The sequence below is a fragment of the Peromyscus maniculatus genome, chromosome 1 (genome assembly GCF_049852395.1).
Source record: "Peromyscus maniculatus bairdii isolate BWxNUB_F1_BW_parent chromosome 1, HU_Pman_BW_mat_3.1, whole genome shotgun sequence".
Taxonomy (NCBI): domain Eukaryota; kingdom Metazoa; phylum Chordata; class Mammalia; order Rodentia; family Cricetidae; genus Peromyscus; species Peromyscus maniculatus.
The window spans coordinates 28267940-28286540 of record NC_134852.1 but is presented as its reverse complement, the minus strand read 5'-3'; the positions used below and the strand labels follow the sequence as shown (position 1 = coordinate 28286540).

The following is an 18601-nucleotide window of genomic DNA, read 5'->3' as shown; positions in this document are numbered from 1 at the left end:
TGAGAAGAAGGTATATTCTTTTGTGTTACGGTGTAATATTCTGTAGATATCTATTAAATCCATTTGAATCATAATGTGTATTAGTTCCATTATTTCTCTGTTAAATTTCTGTCTGGAAGAGCTGTCCATTGGTGAGAGTGGGGTGTTGAAGTCTCCCACTACTAGTGTATGGGGTTTGATATGTGACTTAACTTTTGTAATGTTTGTTTAACAAATGTGGGTGCCCTTGTATTTGGAGCATAAATGTTCAGAATTGAGACTTCATCTTGTCAGCTTTTCCCTGTGATAAATCTGTAATGTCCTTCCTGATCTCTTTCAATTGATTTTATTTTGAAGTCTATTTTATTAGATATTAGGATAACTACACCAGCTTGCTTCTTAAGTCCATTTCATTGGAAAGTTTTTTCCCCTGCCTTTTACTCTGAGGTAGTATCTGTCTTTGAAAATGAGGTGTGTTTCTTGTATACAGCATGAGAATGGATCTTGTTTTTGTTAGCCTGTGTCTTTTTATAGTTGAATTGAGACCATTGACATTAATGAATATTAATGATCAGTGACTGTTAATTCCTGTTATTTTTGGTAGTAGTGTTGTGTGTTTTCCTTCTTTGGTATTTGCTGCTGTGGGACTATCTACTGCCTGTGGTTTCACGGGAGTATCTAACATTTTAGGTTGAATTTTTCCTTCTAGTACTTTCTGTATAACTGGATTAGTGGAAAGATATTGTTTAAATCTGATTTTATCATGGAATATTTTGTTTACTTTGTCTATGGTGATTGAGAGTTTTGCTGGGTATAATAGTCTGAGTTGGCATCCATGGTCTCTTTGTGTCTGCATAATGTCTGTCCAGGACCTTCTGGCTTTTGGAGTCTCCATTGAGAAATCAGGTGTAATTCTTATGGGTCTGCCTTTATGTGTTACTTGGCTTTTTTCCCTTGCAGCTCTTAACATTTTTTTCTTTATTCTGTATATTTAGTGGTTTGATTATTATGTGGCAAGGGGACTTTTTATTTTGGATCCAGTCTATTTGGTGTTCTGTAACCCTCATGTATCTTTATAGGCAATTCCTTCTTTATATTGGAAACATTTTCTTCTATGATTTTGTTGAATATATTTTCTGTGCTTTTGAGTTGGTAATCTTCTTCTTCTTCTTCTTCTTCTTCTTCTTCTTCTTCTTCTTCTTCTTCTTCTTCTTCTTCTTTTTCTTTTATTCCTATTATTCTTAGGTTTGGTCTTTTCATGGTGTCCCAGATTTCCTGAACATTTTGTGTTATGACTTTTTTGGCTTTAGTGTTTTCTTTGACTGATGAATATATTTCCTCTATCAAATCTTCAACAACAGTGATCTTTTCTTTCATCTCTTGCATTCTGATGGTTATGCTTACATCTGTAGTTCCTGTTCATTTACTCAGATTTTCCACTTCCAATTCCCTCAGTTTGTGTCTTTTTTATTGTCTTGATTTCAGTTTTTAAGTCTTGAACTGTTTTCCTCACCTGTTTCATTGCTTTCTCTTGGCATTCTTTAAGAGATTTACTGATTTCTTCCAATGTTTTCTTTGCATTTTTCTCAATTTCTTTAACCGAATTTTTATTTCCTCTTTAAAGACCTCTATCATCTTCATAAAGTCATTTTTAAGGTTGATTTCTTCTGTTTCTTCTTCATTGGGATGTTCAGTTCTGCTGATGTAGGTTCTGATGGAGCCATATTTGTTTTTATGTTGTTGATTTTATTTTTGCACTGGCATCTACCCATCTGTTTCTGCACTTGGTGCAAGTGTTGTATGTGTCTGAGGGAACCTCTCTTGATCTGATTGATACTTTTGGTCCAGTGAGAGCTCTTGGTCTAGTCAGGGCTCTTGGTCTAATTGGTGCTGATGGACTCTTTATCGCAGGGAGCAGTTCTTAGTCCAGTTGGCACTGGTGTAATCTTGGATGGTTGTGGGGTTTGGGATGGGTGGGACTTATCTGTTACAGGGTCTGGTGGGGGATGGTGGTAGTTCAACCTGTCTGCAGGATGTCTGTCTTCTGGCCTGAAACTGGGACTGCAGTGGTGGTGTCAGGCTCAAGTTTGTGCCCCTGGGCCCAACACCTAGAGGCTGGGGTGTTTGGCTATTAGGACAAAGGCCATCCTCTTAGTCCAATCGGCACTGGTTGGGTCTGCCTCAGGGAACAACTGCAGTTTGGGGAAGTGGATGGAGTTTGGGAAAGGTAGGGCTTGTGCATTACAGGATCTGGTAGGGGATGGTGGCAGTCTGACCTGTCTGCAGGATGTCTGCCTACTGGCCTGAAACTGGGACTGCAGTGGATAGTTGTGTGGGGGCACAGGGTTGTACCTCTGGCCCCAAATCTAGAAGCTGGGGTGTTTGGGTATGAGGCAAAGACTCATCTCAGTTCAATTGGCACTGGTGGGCTCTTGAGAGTTGTTTTTTATATATATTTTAAGAAAGCAGGACCTGTTGGGGCACATTTGGGCTTTACCCAGCAGATCTGCTTAGAGAGGATGATTGGACCACAAGCTTGAGTGCAGGTGTTTGAGATGGTTTGCACTTGGCTGTGCTGCAAGGAGGTGTTTTGTTCCACCCTTTGGCACCCCTTTAAATACCCTAAAGCAGAGACAGTTGAGGCCCAATGGATTAGGATCCAGGCCCTCTCAAGGCTATCCATTTATCCCATCCGTTTCCCTCCCCTGTATCATTCTATCTAATAGTTCCTGCTGCTTCTACTCAAGAGACGTCTGGGGAAATGTGGGAATGAGGGATGGCACCCCACACCCAACTACATTAAGTTTCTGTTCAAACTCAAGAGCATTTGTGGGTGGGGCATGCCATACATAATTGTTTTTTCTGAGTCCCTGGGTCATCTTTTTCTTATTTTATTTTTATAAGGTTTGTTTTACTTTTATGTATGGGTGTGCTTTTGTACCAAGTGTGTGCAGAAACCTTCTGAGTCTTTGAGAAATTCTCTGGAGCTAGAGTTACAAAATGTAGGTTGTGAAGCCATCTAGCACATGTACTGGGATCTGAACTCAGTCCTCCGGGAGAACAAAATGTTCACTTAACCACTGAGCCATCTCCAACCCCCTCTTTCTAATTTCCTACTCTATGCATGGGAAAATGCGATGGTACAGTTGTGGAAGTTAGAAGAAATGAGGGACTTGATTCTCTCTCTTCACCATGTGGGATCTGAGGATTGACGTAGCATGTCAGCCTTGGCAGCAAGTGATCTACCCACTGAGCAACCTCAGTAGCCACCCTAGTCTTATTTTTATTTGAAGAGTAGCCCTGTCACAGTTGGGAACATTAGTCTTCAAAACATAATGGCCAATGGTGATTAACTTTGAATCAGGAACAATCTTGTTCCCCAACCTTTTACAATGACTTTTTCACCAAGAGTTTCCTGTTACTGAATTTTTGTGCCCTGGTCCTCTCTCTCTGTACTCTATAAGCAAAAGCACTGAGTCAATGTCAAGCTCTTATCTTAGGAAATTCCAGCTATTCTCTGAGATCCCCTCCTTTTATCCATTGTCAATGCATTCTCACCTTACTTTTGTGTTAGGACACAGGCCTGTAGCTTTAGGCCAGGTTCCTATAGCCTTAATCATGCCACATCTCCTGCATCTCACTCTAGGACAGAGTGTTGGAGCTGTCTGTGCTGTGACCTGACTACTCTCAGTTTATAATACCTGGCTCCTCCATGCTCCTTGTCATTTACACTACACTGAACTACATCACATGATGTGAAACTCTCCACCACCCCTAAAATGTTATAAAATATCAGATTTTTCTTTGTTCTGGGGATCAGGAGAAGACTGCTCAATGATGTTACCCAGAAATGGGGTATTATGTGAAGAGGCTCCTCAACTTCCCTCCATAATCACTCTCATGGAAACTATTTTTCATTCTCTCATTCTCCCTAACTCTCTCTCTCTCTTATTTCCACTCTTATTTTTAAAGCTTTTGAAAGTACTTCTTAAGAATTTTCTACATGCATATTGTATTTACATTCTTTTCACTCCTCTCCCACTCTACCTCCTCTCATGGTTCCCAAGTCCTCTCAACTTCATGAATTTTTTATAATTATTATCATATATAATTACATACAAAGTAATAAATTTATAAATACTATCTGCTAGGTCCATTTATTGTTGCCCATGTATATGTTTTTATGACGTACAATGTTCAATTGGATAACCTTTTAGAGGCTCATCCCTGAAGAATATTGATTCTCATTCTCATGATACTCTTTAATTTTCTGGATCTCTTCATTTAAGAGTGGAGTCTCTTGATATTTCCCCATGTATGTTTGTGGCATGTCAATTGGTGTCATTTTTCAGGTTGTGTTTAGGAAATTATGTGGTTGAGATTTCTTGGGGGCAGCTTCCCTTTAATATATAGAAGATACAATCTCACAATAGACATCTTGGTTCTCTACCTCTTACAGTCTTTCCACCTTCTCTTCTGACATGTGCCCTGAACTTCATACAAGGGTGTTGTATTATTCATAGATCAGTTGAGTCTGGCAATCCAATGGTGTCTGTTGTAGTTAGGGTTATATTGCTGTGAAGAGAAACTGTGACCATGGAAACTCTTATAAAAGAAAACATTGAAATTGGACATATTTACAGTTTCAGTTATTTAGTCCATTATATCACAGCAGAAAGCATGGAGGCATGAAGGCAGGCATGGTGCTAGAGAAGTAGCTGAGAGTTCTACATCTTGATCTTCAGGCAGCAGAAGGAGACTGTACAGCATAATGGGAGTAGCTTGACCATACAAGACCTTCAAGCCTGCCTCTACCTCAGGTTTCCTCCAAAGAGTTCACACCTACTCCATCAAGGCCACACTTCCTAGTAGTACCAATTCCTATGGGCCAAACATTCAAACACATGAGGCCTTGAGAGCCACTCATACAAACCATTACACTATCCATTATTTTCTGCATTTGGATCAGGTATGGATTTCTGTGGTGGTCTCTTTACAAAGGGGGGGGAAGCTTCTTTAATGTAGGGCAAGATCTATACTTATCTGTGGGAATATGGATGTGTACTTAGAATGAACCTTGAGATTATGCTGATTTAGGAAAGTGGCCATTGTAGGTTCTGCTTTAGGATCTGTAAAATCACCATCTTTGCACAGTTGAGAAGATTCCAGTACCAGGAATGATTTTCCTCCTATTGAGTAGCCTTAAGTTCATTTAGAAAGTTGTTGTTTACCTTCAAGGAATAGCTGCCATTATTACATTTTTAGGAATGTCTTGCCATGCTGGTCATTGCTGAGGTTTGCAGCCATTACAACTGGTTAGGAAAATTCATTGTTATCCATTGTTGTCAGCTTGCATAGAACCTTTAGGTACTAGTAGGTCTAGACCTCAGAGACGAGGTTTCTGCATCTGATCCAGGTAGAATCAGCTGTACTCATAGATGATTTCCTTACCCTGTCATCATCAGAAAAGCTACTATGGCAACAGATGGGAAGAAAAATGATGCAAAGACCCACAGCCAGTCATTATGTGGAGAGTCTTAGTGGGATGTCTCCTTCAAATCTATCCCCTCTGAACTCCAGGAACCCCCCCCCTCAGAAGAGGATGCAGAGTGTAAGAGCCAGAGGGAATGGAGGACCCCAGAAGTACAAGGCCCTGTGAATCAACTAAGCAAGTCACATATGAACTTACAGAGACTGAATCAGCATGCACAGGGCTACATGAGTCAGCAGCAGGTCCTCTGCATATATATTGTAGCTGTTAGGTTAGAATTTTATTAAAGTCCTGACTCTGGGAACAGGTGGGTAGCTGACTCTTGTGTCTGTTCATGGGACTCTTTTGCTCCTATCAGGTTGCAGGGTCCAATATCAGAGCAAGCAATATCGGAAACTATAAAAATGACAGGGATAGCTGGGTGCCTAGTCATCACCCAAGGTTTCTCTGTAACATTGGGGCATTCATCTTCAGCCTACAGGACTAGAATATCTGACAGACTTTTCTGTGAAGCAGGAATTTTGAAGGACTACCTTACCCTGTCTTACCAAAGTTTGGCAGTCAGTTTCTTTTGTGTCTGGCTTGCCCAGTTTGGGCAGCATATTGTCAACCATCAAGGAAAGGGAAGCTGCTTCCCCAGTGGCTAGCTTTCCCATATTGAAAGAAAACTCCATATGGAGGTTTTTGGGTACCCATCATTTATTCTAAAGTAGATTGTTGTTGCCAGGAACAGATATATCTCACCATCATAAAAAGTGTTGGTCTTTTTATTACTATAGCTCTATAGCAGAGCTTGACATCAGAAGTGGTAAAACCTCCAGAAGTTCCTTTACTGTACAGTATTGTTTCTTATTTTTTCATATGAACTTGAGTGAGTATTGTTCTTTGAGGTCACTGAAGAATTGTGTTGGGAATTGATGTAGATTGCCTTCAATATGTAGATTGCTTTTGGTAAGTTTGCAATTTTTACTATGTTAATCTTACCTATTCATTAACATGAAAGATCTTTCCATTTTCTGATATATTCTTCAATTTCTTTCTTCAAAGACTCAGAGTTGTCATATAGATCCTTTACTTGTTTGGCTAGAATTACCCCAAGATCTTTTATATTATTTGTGGCTATTGTAAAGGATGATGTTTCTCCAATTTCTTTCTCAACTGGCAGGATACACGATTAACTAAAAAAAAATCAGTAGCTCTCCTATATATAAATCTGTTGTTTTGTAATTTGTGGGTTACAAAGAATTTGACTGTGCACATTGACAACAATGTAAAAGTGAGAAATCTTGATTATTTATTAATATCTCCCACAGAGATGCCATTAATTGTAGCCCTTACAGCTTCCCTCCAGGAAAATATTCTCTTTCAGAATTAAGATGGCAGTGGTTTAGTTTGAATGGAACTGTGGAAATTAGCTCTCTTGTTAATGAACCTATCCAATGACATCAACTTGGTATGTCACATCCTATGTTGGAATTTGACAATTCAATTCAGATTAATTTATGGAAATTGGCACATGCCTGATATCCTTTAAAATATGAAAAGGAAAGTTAAACATTAATCATGGTAAGTATACTTTGCCCTTTAGTAATCTCTGTAGCATGTGTACCATTAGCTTATGTATTACTGAAAGGCCTTTACAATGTTACTTGAATAGCTATAGTATCATGTGTGAATTCTGTACTCCCCATACATGTGTTAATGTTAGTATGTCATGGGATATCAGTTCTGAACATTTATATATTCTTAAAGCAATGCTAGCAGTCTAAGTACCAGTGAAGTTGTCAGGGCCATGACAAGAATCACCTGTGCCAATCATAGTCCAGAAACTTGCTGAAAGAATATTAAGAAAAATCTATCAGATGATTGGTTTCTTTATTGCTTTGGTTATTGGAATTAATTACATTGAATGCTATTGTTGCAACTGCTGGATTGGCCCTTCATAAAGAAACTCGCGTTGCTAAATTTGTTTAAAATTGTCATCAGCATTTTGCAGAAGTTTAGGCTCAACAGAATAAAATAGATCATGAGATAGTTAATGAAACAGCTGACCTGGGACAAGTTGTGTTATTTTTGGGAGATCAGTTAAAGACTTTGTAAAAGCAAATTAAAGTAAAACGTTGTTGGAATATTACATCTTATTATATTATTACACCTTTAAGGTTTAATGAAAGCAAGAATGATTGGGAAAAGGTTAAAATTCATTTTTTGAGTCATCCCAATTCTTCTCAAATGATTTATTATTTACAACAAGGAAATCTTTCAAATAAGTTGTTGGATGCATTTGGGGTGGACGTTATGGAAAGTCTTGTGGCCGTGATAGCTTCATTTAATCCTATGGATCATTTTAATAGATTCGTTATCCTAATTATTGTTATACTTGTTTTTGCTGTAATAATTTTATTGGCTTTCAAACATATTCTGACTTATCTGCATAAGACTCTGAGAACAAAGACTGCCTTCACTGTGTGGCTGCATAATCATCAACATAATTAATACATCTTAAAAGGAGGAAATGTTATAGGAATCTAGCAGAGTCACTGTTTCAAGGGTGAATATTAGAACAAAATAGTTGTTTTCTAAATGTGCTTTAACTTTGAAGAAATCTTGTTGGAAATCAATGATTGTTTTCTGTCATTTATACAGTTGGTTTTTTCTGAAGCAGCTTTGCAATCTTTTCACTATTTTGGTCATAAGATACTTCTGGCACACCTGAAGGCCTTGGATTATTGGGTACTGCAAACAGTTCACAGTAAGGACTAAAGTAGCAAGGGTATGATGTTTTCCTTCAAAAAACATATAGATTATATGAGGGACTTTTTTATGAGGAACCTGTTTACCCCTCCAAAGCAATTTTATGCCACAATCAATAAATATATCTTTGTATAGCTTTTCAAGGTTAAGTTTATCAGAGGCTGGACCTTCCTCCTATCACATACTCAGGCCTAAAAATTTGATCTTTGATTGAACACTAACTCACAAAACACAGAATCCCTGACAATGATGGAACAGTACATGTGGGAGTGGCCAACCACTGACTGGTCCAACTTGAAGCCCATGACACAAGAGGAAGCCCACACCTGACACTGCCTGGATGGCTAGGACTCAGAGGCTGGACAATCCAGAAATTCATTATAGAATCAAACATGCCTGGAAATTTTTAAGTGAAATGATTATTAATGATATTCTGTTACATTCATAGATCAGTACCCAGCTTAACTGTCATTGGAGGTATCATGCAGCAATTGATAGGAGCAGATACAGAGACACACAGCCAAACACTCGGCAATGTCAGGGCCACCCCACAGAAGAGGGGGAAAATGGATTGCAAGTACCAAAGGGGCCAATGACACCTTGAAAACATGGAACACAGAATCAATTAAGGAGGGCTTAAAGAGAATTACAGAGACTAAGGTAATAATCACAGACCCTGTGTGGATCTGAGCTAGATCTTCTGCACATAAGTAATGGTAATGTATCTGGGTATTATTGTGGAACATCTACCAGTGGGAATGGGGGATATTTTATTACTTTGTCAGCTTTTCTTCGTACTGGATTGCCTTGCCCAGCACTGGTGTGAGACATTATGGCAAGTCTAATATAACTGGTTATGTCATTTGTGGTTTATCCCTAGGAGGCCTGCTCATTTTTTGAAGGGAAACAGAAGAGGAGTAGCTCTGAGGGAAAGGGGAGGTAAGAGGTTAGGGAAGAGAAACTGTGGTAGGGATGTAATATATGAGAGGAGAATAAAAGAGGAAAGAAATACATAATGACGGAAAAAGTAATCATGTGCAAGGTCCTAGTGCAAATGCCACTCTCAGGATGAAAACAATATGATCTGTCCCTATGTGAATAACTTTACGTCTTTACATAAAACAAACTGTGGATCAAAGCTGTTTAGAAACCAGCTATGTCCACAGTGAAACACAGGCAGACCCTTCTCCTGTCACTCTTCTTTGCTTCCCATGGATGACTGCTATCCAGGCAGCATCGGACTTAGTCAAATTAGTGAATTAGTTAAATATCAAATGTATTTCACCATAGGAGAGGATGTTATTTATCTTTGCAAACATTCCATCATCATTTTCACAGCAGACTCAGAACATCCAAAAGTTTGGCAGCTCCTGAAAATAGTTCTCAAGAATTCTAATGGTTAGCTATATTTGTACCACAATCTAAGCTCTTAACTCCTTTTCATTTCTGTTTACCATATTGTTGTCTTTATTTTCCTTTTTTAAAAAAAATTTATTTTATTTTACAATACAATTCAGTTCTACATATAAGCCACGGATTCCCTTGTTCTCCCCCCTCCAGCCCCACTCCCCTTCACCCCAGCCTACCTCCCCATTCCCACCTCCTCCAGGACAAAGCCTCCTCCAGAGGCCTTTGGAGACATAGTTTCACTTTAAATCATGGCCTGTCCTTGTACACATACGTATCCCAGGATCATAGGTGTGAGTCACTATGCTGGCTATACCTGAATGATAACTGATCAATTTCACTGTATAACTTTCCCCCATTTAGTACTCCATTGATAAAGAAATGCTAGCATGCTACTGTAGAATGAGAGGAGAGGTCACTCATTCATCACCAAAGCTGGACTGGGAGACTGGTCTTTGAACTGACTCGGTTGGAGACCTTACACTTATACTTGCCAAAGTTCTCCGTCCGTAGAGGATATATTCTGAGTCCACACTTTGTTGGTGACAGAGTCATCCTTCTTGAGAGCCGCAGACTCCGGTTATTGAAGAACCAACGGATGGAGATATCAGTGTCAGGAGAAACACAGTTTAAGATCACAGCTCTGTTTGATGAGACTACACTGTTAGTAATGCGCACAAAAGGCTGTGCCACATTCTCTGTGAAAAAAAAAACAGAGGAGAGTTCCAAATGATAATAGTCCAGAGAGTTCAACAATCCCTTCTTTAGTTGATACTTAATACAGCCTCCAAGGGGGCATAGTTTGGAGCTGTGACCATAGACATATCTTGTGCTTTGGATCTGCTACCTAGCGATTCTGCAACCCTGATTAAGGCACTGTATCCTGTGTCTCAGTTTCCCTGTAAATAGGACACATAGTGCCTGATCATTTCCCTGTCCATGAGTTACGCTTAGTTTTCCACAATGGTCTGACCTTGGGATGGGGAGCTGCTGACATGACCAGCATCTGTTACTATTACCTACAGAAGAGAATTCCCTAGGCTGGACCCCTGAGGAGAAGGCAGAATCTGGAGTAGTTGCCTCCTCTGTTTCTTACCTTGGTGCCTTGACCTTCCTGTGAAGTCTCAAAAGCCCATTAGAGCAAGAGGCTAGTGGCCTCGGCACCTAGCCACTGAGAATCAAGAGAAGGAGATAGAGAAATGACCTACCTAACTACAGTGGTCATGGCAGTGTGTAGCTGGGTCTACACTCTAAGGGATTTTGGAAGTAAATAAAGCCTTGTTCCCTGTCAGTTCTAATAGTAATTCATGACAGAGAGTCACAAAAATCTCCCAAGTGTAACCTAGAGTACAGCCAAGAGCAAAGTTTTAGAGTCAGATCTTCCTGGTTCTCTCTGTGAGAATCCCATGCTTTCCTTGTTCACTGTCTGCCTGACTAGCACAGAGTCTCTCTTGAGGCTGTGTGCACAATGAGAGCTGATACTGAGGCTGACACCCTTGCACTGAGTTATCCAGAATACATTCTCCTCTGTGCAGGTAAAGGCAGGTGAGGGATTCTGACATATTGTTGTTTTTCTACCCCATGTGTGTCCTGCAGTAAGTGCCCAAACCCTACTGGGGGGACACAATGCAGTAGGGAAGAGAACAGGCACAGCCCAGTCATGACAGTTCACTGTATGAAGCAGGATAAGCCAGAACCAGCAGCTGGAGGCAATAGAGGGTTACTTACTGTTTACATGGAATTCCACATATGCGTTTTCAACTTTGGAATCACTTTTCAAAATTTCCAGTGTGTATATTCCTGCATCATTCTCAGTGATGTCCTGGAGCAGCAGGGATCCATTGGAATACACAGTCTCTCTTCCGCTATAATGATCACCCCAGGTAACAGTATTCAAGACTATGCTCTCTTCTACAATTTCAAAATATGGGAGCTTATATATTGACTTGTACCAGGTAAAGGCTTGCAGATCTTTTGGAAGATTGTGAACTTGGAGAAGAACACTTTCCCCTTCAGTAGCATACCGAGGCACTGGTTGGATCATGAGCTGGGAAGAGTTGAGAGGGTTACAGCACGGAGAAAGGGGGGCTGGAAGGGAAATGAGAAACAAAAGTCATTACATGGGGATCATTGTCCTCGGTGAAAAGATAGTGACCCCCATCATGAGCAGGTGGGTTTGTTGAAAGGATGAAATGACACTGGTTGTTCAGCAGAAGAGTCATGGCTACCAGAGTTAGAATGGAATTTATTAGAAAGAAGAGGGGATAGGATGGAGAAGCCAGGCCTGGCAGAGAGGAAACAGAAAGAGAGGCACAGAGAGGTAGAGAGAGAGAGAGAGAGAGAGAGAGAGAGAGAGAGAGAGAGAGAGAGAGAGAGAGAGAGCAGGGACCATGGCGCCACCTTATAAAGGCCAGGATGCACCTGCACACACAGGCTCACATGCAGAGATCATGCAGTCATGTCTGCATGGGTTCGTGACCATGTAACCATGGGGCCTGGGTCACACAGGACTTATGACCCAGAAATGACCAGGTGGAGATGACTAAGCGTCCCGCTAGGCATGCACAACCATGGGGCATGGTTGGAATTCCTATCATTTGTCACTCAGCCTAGAGCTGCAGGTGTGAGTGTGTCTATCTAACTTAATGAAGGTCAGCAACATGTCCTGCTCCATTCCATCTGTGCCCTTAAAAGTGCCATTTCCTCAGGACAGAACTCATCCTTCGGGTGTCTTCATGGCTGTTCCCTTACTGCCCTCAGTCAGATGCTGCACACACTCATGCACACTTGGGTTTGAGATGATGGCTTGAGACCCTGAACTCAACAGGCCCGGGATTTTCACTTTATAGGTTTTTGTCAATTTCCTTTGTAGCTCCACTCAACATCTGAAATCTCCCAATAAGTGTTCTTGCTTCTCTGACTGGCAGCCCTCAGGACTGGAACTCGATGAGGCCTGGGTGCATTCTGACCCTCAGGACAAGCTAAGGTCTTTAAAAGGCTTGGGTACTAGGCTAGATGGTTTTACCTCAACTTGATATAACTAGAGTTGTTTTGAAAGACAAGGTCTCAGTTAAAAATGCCACCACCAGATTGGCCTGTGGGCAAGACTATAGCATATTTTTAAAATAGGGGATTGATGTGAAAGGGTTCAGACCACTGCAAGCATTTCTACCCCTGGACTAATAGTCCTAAGTGATATAAAATAGCAGCTTGAACAAGCCATGAGAAGCAAGACAGTAGGCATCACTCCTCCATGGACTCTCTACCAGGTCCTGGATTTTATTTGACACTCTATTTGAAGCTAATACACATCCCATTTTGACGTGGATGACTGAAAATCATTGTTTACTATCGATTTTGAGAGGAAGAGTTAAACACTGGGAAAGCACCCCTTTGGACACTTTATTCTGGCCTTGGAAAGATGACAGGGTTCAGGGATCCCTAGTCTAGAGCCCCAAGAGCCTGGGCTGACTCTGACATCTTAGGTTGAGTTACTTTCCATCAAGGTGGAGTCAGAAGATGAAAGATGACCTATGGCCATTTGTCTCTACCAGTGTGTCCTGCATTAAGTGCTCAAACCTCCCCATGGGGACACAGTACAGAAAGGAGGGAGGCCAGGCCAGCCATGACAGTCCTGTGTATCTAAGCCCCACCCAGCCCTGAAGAGTCACAGGGAATCACTTACTGTTCACCTGGAGTTGCACATGAGTTTCTTCACTTTTCAAATCTGTACACAGAATTCGTAGAGTGTACAATCCGGCATCTTTCCCAGTGACATTGTGAAGCAGCAGGGATCCATCCCTGTTCAACACCTCTCTGCCACTGTATGCAGGCCCAGTTATAATTGATTTCTCATCTTTTCTGTATCGGGCAACCTCATGTTCCCAGAACACATTCATTCCTCTGAACCAGACAAAGGCTTGAAGATTCTCCGGAAGATTGTGAATGAGTAGAAGAACACTTCCCCCCTCAGCAACAATGGGCGGCACTGATTCAATAGTGGGCTGGGAAGAGGTGGAAACACGTCCACAGTTCCAAAGGAAAGCTAAAAAGGAAGAGAGAGGTCCATCTAAATTGGGAATTTTGTGTTTGACTAAGATGAGTTCCTGTATCCTGAGCAGCTGTGTCCATTGCTCATCAAGGTTTGTGGATGAGTGTCACCTTATCCTACTTGGTGGAGGTCTGCACATAACTTTCACTCTGTCAATTTCCCCATACTTTTCATTTCTGATATGTGTCTCTCTCTTCAGTTGTGAACATTGCCTCAGCTTACTGCTATCAGATCCCTGCTCACATTTACACTGGACTGGTGTTGGTGATACCTGCCTGACCTCTTCCCTATAGATCCTATGTCTTCACTCACTGACTTTTGTTGTTGCTGTTCTGTTCCTCTTGTGGCCTGAATCCACCATCTAGCTTTCCTTACTTCACATTCAGTGGAACTGGGGCATCATAAGAACCATGATTTGTCTTGCATTTGCTTTAAAATGCTACCTGGGAAAATAACTCAGATACATGTGGAGACTGACTGAAGGAATGATGTCCCAGAACCCTGTATGCCAATGGATTTAAGAAACTCATAGGTTTAGGAATACAGTATTTGACCATTCTATTTGCTTTGTTTTTTTCTACTTGCTTACATATTATACATGTGTGTAATTAGTGTAAGGGTTAGTCTAGTGTGTGTGTGGGGGGCTAACACAGTACTTAAGTGGAGGTCAGAGGACTTCTGTTTATTGGCTTCAGCTTGCTAGACAATGAAGCAAATTTCTATATCCATTGGACAATGTTAGTTATCCAGACCAGCTTGATTTTTTATTTGAGCCATCAAGCTGAGAGCATTAGAATATTGTGGTGACGCTTCCTAACTTTTTGTTAGAAAAATGTCTCCCTTACCTTTACTGTTTAATATTCAAAGAGAGTATCCTAAGGGTGAGCCTCTCTCCCACTTAAACAATGAGACTCCAGAGAGTATGTCAGTCCTCTCCTCTCACACATGGTCAACTTTTGATCTCCTCATCTCTGAGCAGAAAACACTGAGATGTGGTGCATCCTTTGCACAGGAGTACAGAGGGGCCTCCATTGTCTCAAGACACTGATTTGTCATCCCTCTGAGGTAATTCTGCTCCAGCACTGCTCCAGTACTACCAAGCTCTGCTGTCCTTCCCCCATCTGAGCTGAGCTTCTTCCCAGGAAGGAGCACCTCCCAGAGTCTGATGGGTCGAGGGTGAGACTGTGTTCCAAACACTGCTCTGCCCCTCCAGTTTCAGTACTGCCCCATGTTTCCCATTCTCTCTCTATGTTTCTGTCTCTAGAACACAGAGTGAGTCAAGCGGAATGACCATCCCTGTGACATGAGGTAGCAGCTGACTCTGGAACTGCACTCTGCTGTGTCCTGGCCTAGGTTTGTCAGCACACAAAGGGGAAAATCTGCACAACTGTGTGACAAAGAAACCCAGCTGGGCACCCAGTCTGCTCTGTGTTTTTAATTCTCTGGAAACATGGAATTTGTTCCTAGCTGGAAGGTGATAAAACTGTCTTTGATGCTCCAAAGGGACCAGGTGAGTAATGTGTAGGCAAAAGAACAAATCTATTCTCACTGGAGTCTCCATCAGATTGGGATCTTACTGAGGTCAAAGTCCCAAGAGATGTCAGGAGTCTCACATCTTGGGTGTGGAAGGAGGTGACCTGATTTCTAGAAAGAGGCTGTGAGCTTCTTCATCCTTGTGCACGATTTTCAAGACCATGCTCTCAATTCCTCCATTTGCTGAGCTGTGTAATGGGTCTGCCCATGTGCTCCATGGTCTTTCTGAGATGCCTTGGATCTCTATCTAGTTGATTCCCTTTTAATATCATGTATTTCCCAAGGAAACACATAAAGTGGAAAGCATAAAATGAACTCCTGACACATTAAGCAGCTGGTAGATCTCTGAATGCTGTAGCCATGATTTCCAGGTCTATGAAAATGAGGGTGGAATCAGGCTACTAGGTAAGTTCATGGTTCAAGCAAATAATCTTCTGCAAGTTCATTGTGTGTCCTGATGACATCCCTGGTGATCACCAGGGGAAAAACAGCTTATGTCTGTGAAGCTGTCAGATCAACTTAGTCATTTTCCTGCAAGAGAGAATAACCCGAGTTGGACTCAGAGGACAAGTACTTCAGTAGAACCGGTGTCCTCAGTCCCTCTCCTTGAGGACCATAAACTTCATGTGAAATCTCATATGCCCAATGAGGACAGTTAATTAATGGCCTGGAAACCTGTTGAGCTATGCTCCCCTGCTGACTCTCTGAAGAAGATGGCCAAAGGATGTAGCCCAACCAAGGTTCTCATGACCATGTACTGTCTGGTTCCACACATCACAAGAGCAGTGTTTCCTGCCATTATGGAGTCAAAATCTCATGAACAAAATGTTTCTCAAGGACACCTGGAGTTGAGTCTGGGACAGAGATCTGGAGTCACACATCTCTAGGAAAATCCTGGTGCTCACATCTCTAGGAGGATCCCATGTTTTCCTCAACCAGGCACACTGTTGCTTCCATCAGGGACTTTCCCAAGGAAACATTCCTGGTAAGAATCCCTACAGTCTAGACAAAGGCTAATATTCTTAGCTCAGTTACCCACCATGCATCCAACTGTGTGCAAGATGAAGCCAAATGTAGGATTCTGATCTATTATCATTATTCTATACCATAAATGTCCTGCACTAAATGCTGAACCCCAACAGGGGGCCACAATGCATAGGGAAAGTAGGCACAGAGCACTCTCCTGTCTGTGTACAGTGAATTGAACCTGACCCAGCACACAGAGTTTGCAAAGAATCACTTACTGTCCACATGGAGGTACGTGGATGTTGTTGATACGATTTTTACATTTCTGTCATAGGTCCGCAGGGTATAAAATCCTATGTCCTTCTTGGTGACTTTTTCAAGCAGCATGGATCCATTGCGATATAATGTTTCTCTACCACTGTGCACAGGCCCTGGTGCACTTAAATTGATGTGCATTCCATATACTGCAATTGCTTTTTTCATATTTCTTAGCTCTTTGAACCAGGCAAAGCCTATAATATTCTCTGGAAGACCATGAACATCAAAAAGGACGTTTTCTCCTTCAGCCACTTGGGGTGGCACTGTTTTAGTGCTCACATGGGCAGTGGTGGACAGGTGCCAGGAGGTTAAAAGGCAGGCTAGAAGGGAATTGAAGAAAACCACCAATATTAAACAGATGTGATCATCACTCAGCTTAGGTATGTGAGTAGGGGTGTGCCCACCCTCCATTGTAGACATGAGCAACATGACTTCCATTGACTTGGAGTGTCTGAGTGTGTCATTAACTCTCTTAGGAATTCCCTGCTCCAGTATCTGCCTTAATCCCCTCTTAGGGTCTCATATCCCTCCTAATGTAGAGTATTTGGTGTGAGGAGCAATGCCTTTATGAATGCCTCCTCTGGAGAGTTCTCACTTTCTGATTGTTTTCTCTATTCTCTTCTTGTGTAATATTAGAAGGACCAGCTTAACATTATACTTCCCAGGGGCTTGGGAGAAAAAACTACAAACAGTGAGGACTATTTTTGGGAAATGGAATCTCAGTACACCGAGCTCTTAGTCCAATAGTTTATTCATCCAAATCTTCTTCTCCATCCTCCCTTGTCCTGGGAGTCCTGGTATATATTCACTTACAAGAAGTAATCCCTTGGCAATGCAAAGCCAGGCTTCTAGGGTCAAATGGAGGAATGATAAGAATCACAAAGACGGGCAGTAATTGTTAATCATCATTTGCAACCCAAAAGGAAAGTGACTAATGGGGAAATGAATTAACTAAAGGCTAAATTTGGGTAATATCTAAGAAGAGAGATCTTATGTGCTCAACTATAGTCTTAAACATGATTGGTAGACAATGTTAAGAATCTATAAGTTACTAGGTCAATGGGAGAAAATAAAACTGCCTTCTTTTTTCTTGTGGTTCCTATCTGTCTAAGCTATCTGGTGTTTTTCTGCAGGGTGGGGAAAGTGTGCTCAGTTGCTAGGCAACCTATGTACAGCTAGATGCCTCTGGTGATAGTTAAAGGGAGATCTGGAACTAGAGGTAAGATTTGGAAAAGGAGGGAGTTAAGTTTAATTGGCACATCTACCAGGCCTTCTCAAATAGGTAGGTAGTCTGGACACTTAAGTCTGTTCTTAGAGAGCACAGAGGTATCTCTGAATAAGGTACTTTCCTCCATCTGAGAAAAAAGGTAAAGAAATAATAGGATAAATAGGTAGATCACTGAATCTACACTGAAGAAAAAGGGGGAAGATATAAAAATGTCAAAAGGTAGACTACTGAATCTATTATGAAAAGAAAAAAGAGTGAATATGGATATAAGATAAAAAGGGAGATTATGGAATCTACTTTTAAATAAGATAAGTAATGAAAATTTTTTGGTCTAAGTTTATCAGATGTTACTGGACAGGACATTGTTAATATATATAATGGAGTTTTTATCTGAATCTGTCAAATGTTAATGGACTAGACATCATTAATGTAATTTTTGTCTGTATATATTGTATAAACTTATTAGATAGTTTTTCTTGTATTAGTTATAAGCTTTCTTTAATTTTAGACAAAAAGAGAGGAGATGTGGTGGTATTGTGTTCCCCAAAATATTGTGTACCTTAATAAACTTATCTGGGGTCAGAGAACAGACAGCCACTAGATACAAAGGCTAGAAAATGGTGGCACTCACACCTTTAATCCTAGCATTCCAGAGATAGAAATCCCTCTGGATCTCTGTGAGTTCAAGGCCACATTGGAAACAGCCAAGCATGGTGACACGCCTTTAATCCCAGAAAGCCAGCCTTTAATCCCAGGGAGTGGTGGTAGAAAGCAAAAAGATATATAAGGCGTGAGGACCAGAAACTAGAAGCTTTTGGCTGGTTAAGCATGTGGCTGGTTAAGCTTCAGGCTTTTCAGCTGAGACCCATTCCGG

General features: G+C 41.2%; 1 protein-coding gene across 2 annotated transcripts in view; it reads right to left on the bottom strand.

The window, feature by feature from the left end:
* Positions 1–6741: 6741 nt before the first annotated feature.
* LOC143272904 (pregnancy-specific glycoprotein 22-like) overlaps positions 6742–18601 on the bottom strand; it is a 196679-nt gene continuing 184819 nt past the window's right edge. For both annotated transcript variants that reach the window (XM_076569810.1, XM_076569763.1), the window contains exons 2-5: positions 16460–16819; positions 13317–13676; positions 11360–11719; positions 6742–10329 (exon numbers count right to left, since the gene is read on the bottom strand). In XM_076569810.1, the coding sequence (XP_076425925.1) occupies positions 10058–10329; positions 11360–11719; positions 13317–13676; positions 16460–16819 (1352 nt within the window). In that variant the 3' untranslated portion in view covers positions 6742–10057. The remainder of the gene's footprint in view (positions 10330–11359; positions 11720–13316; positions 13677–16459; positions 16820–18601) is intronic.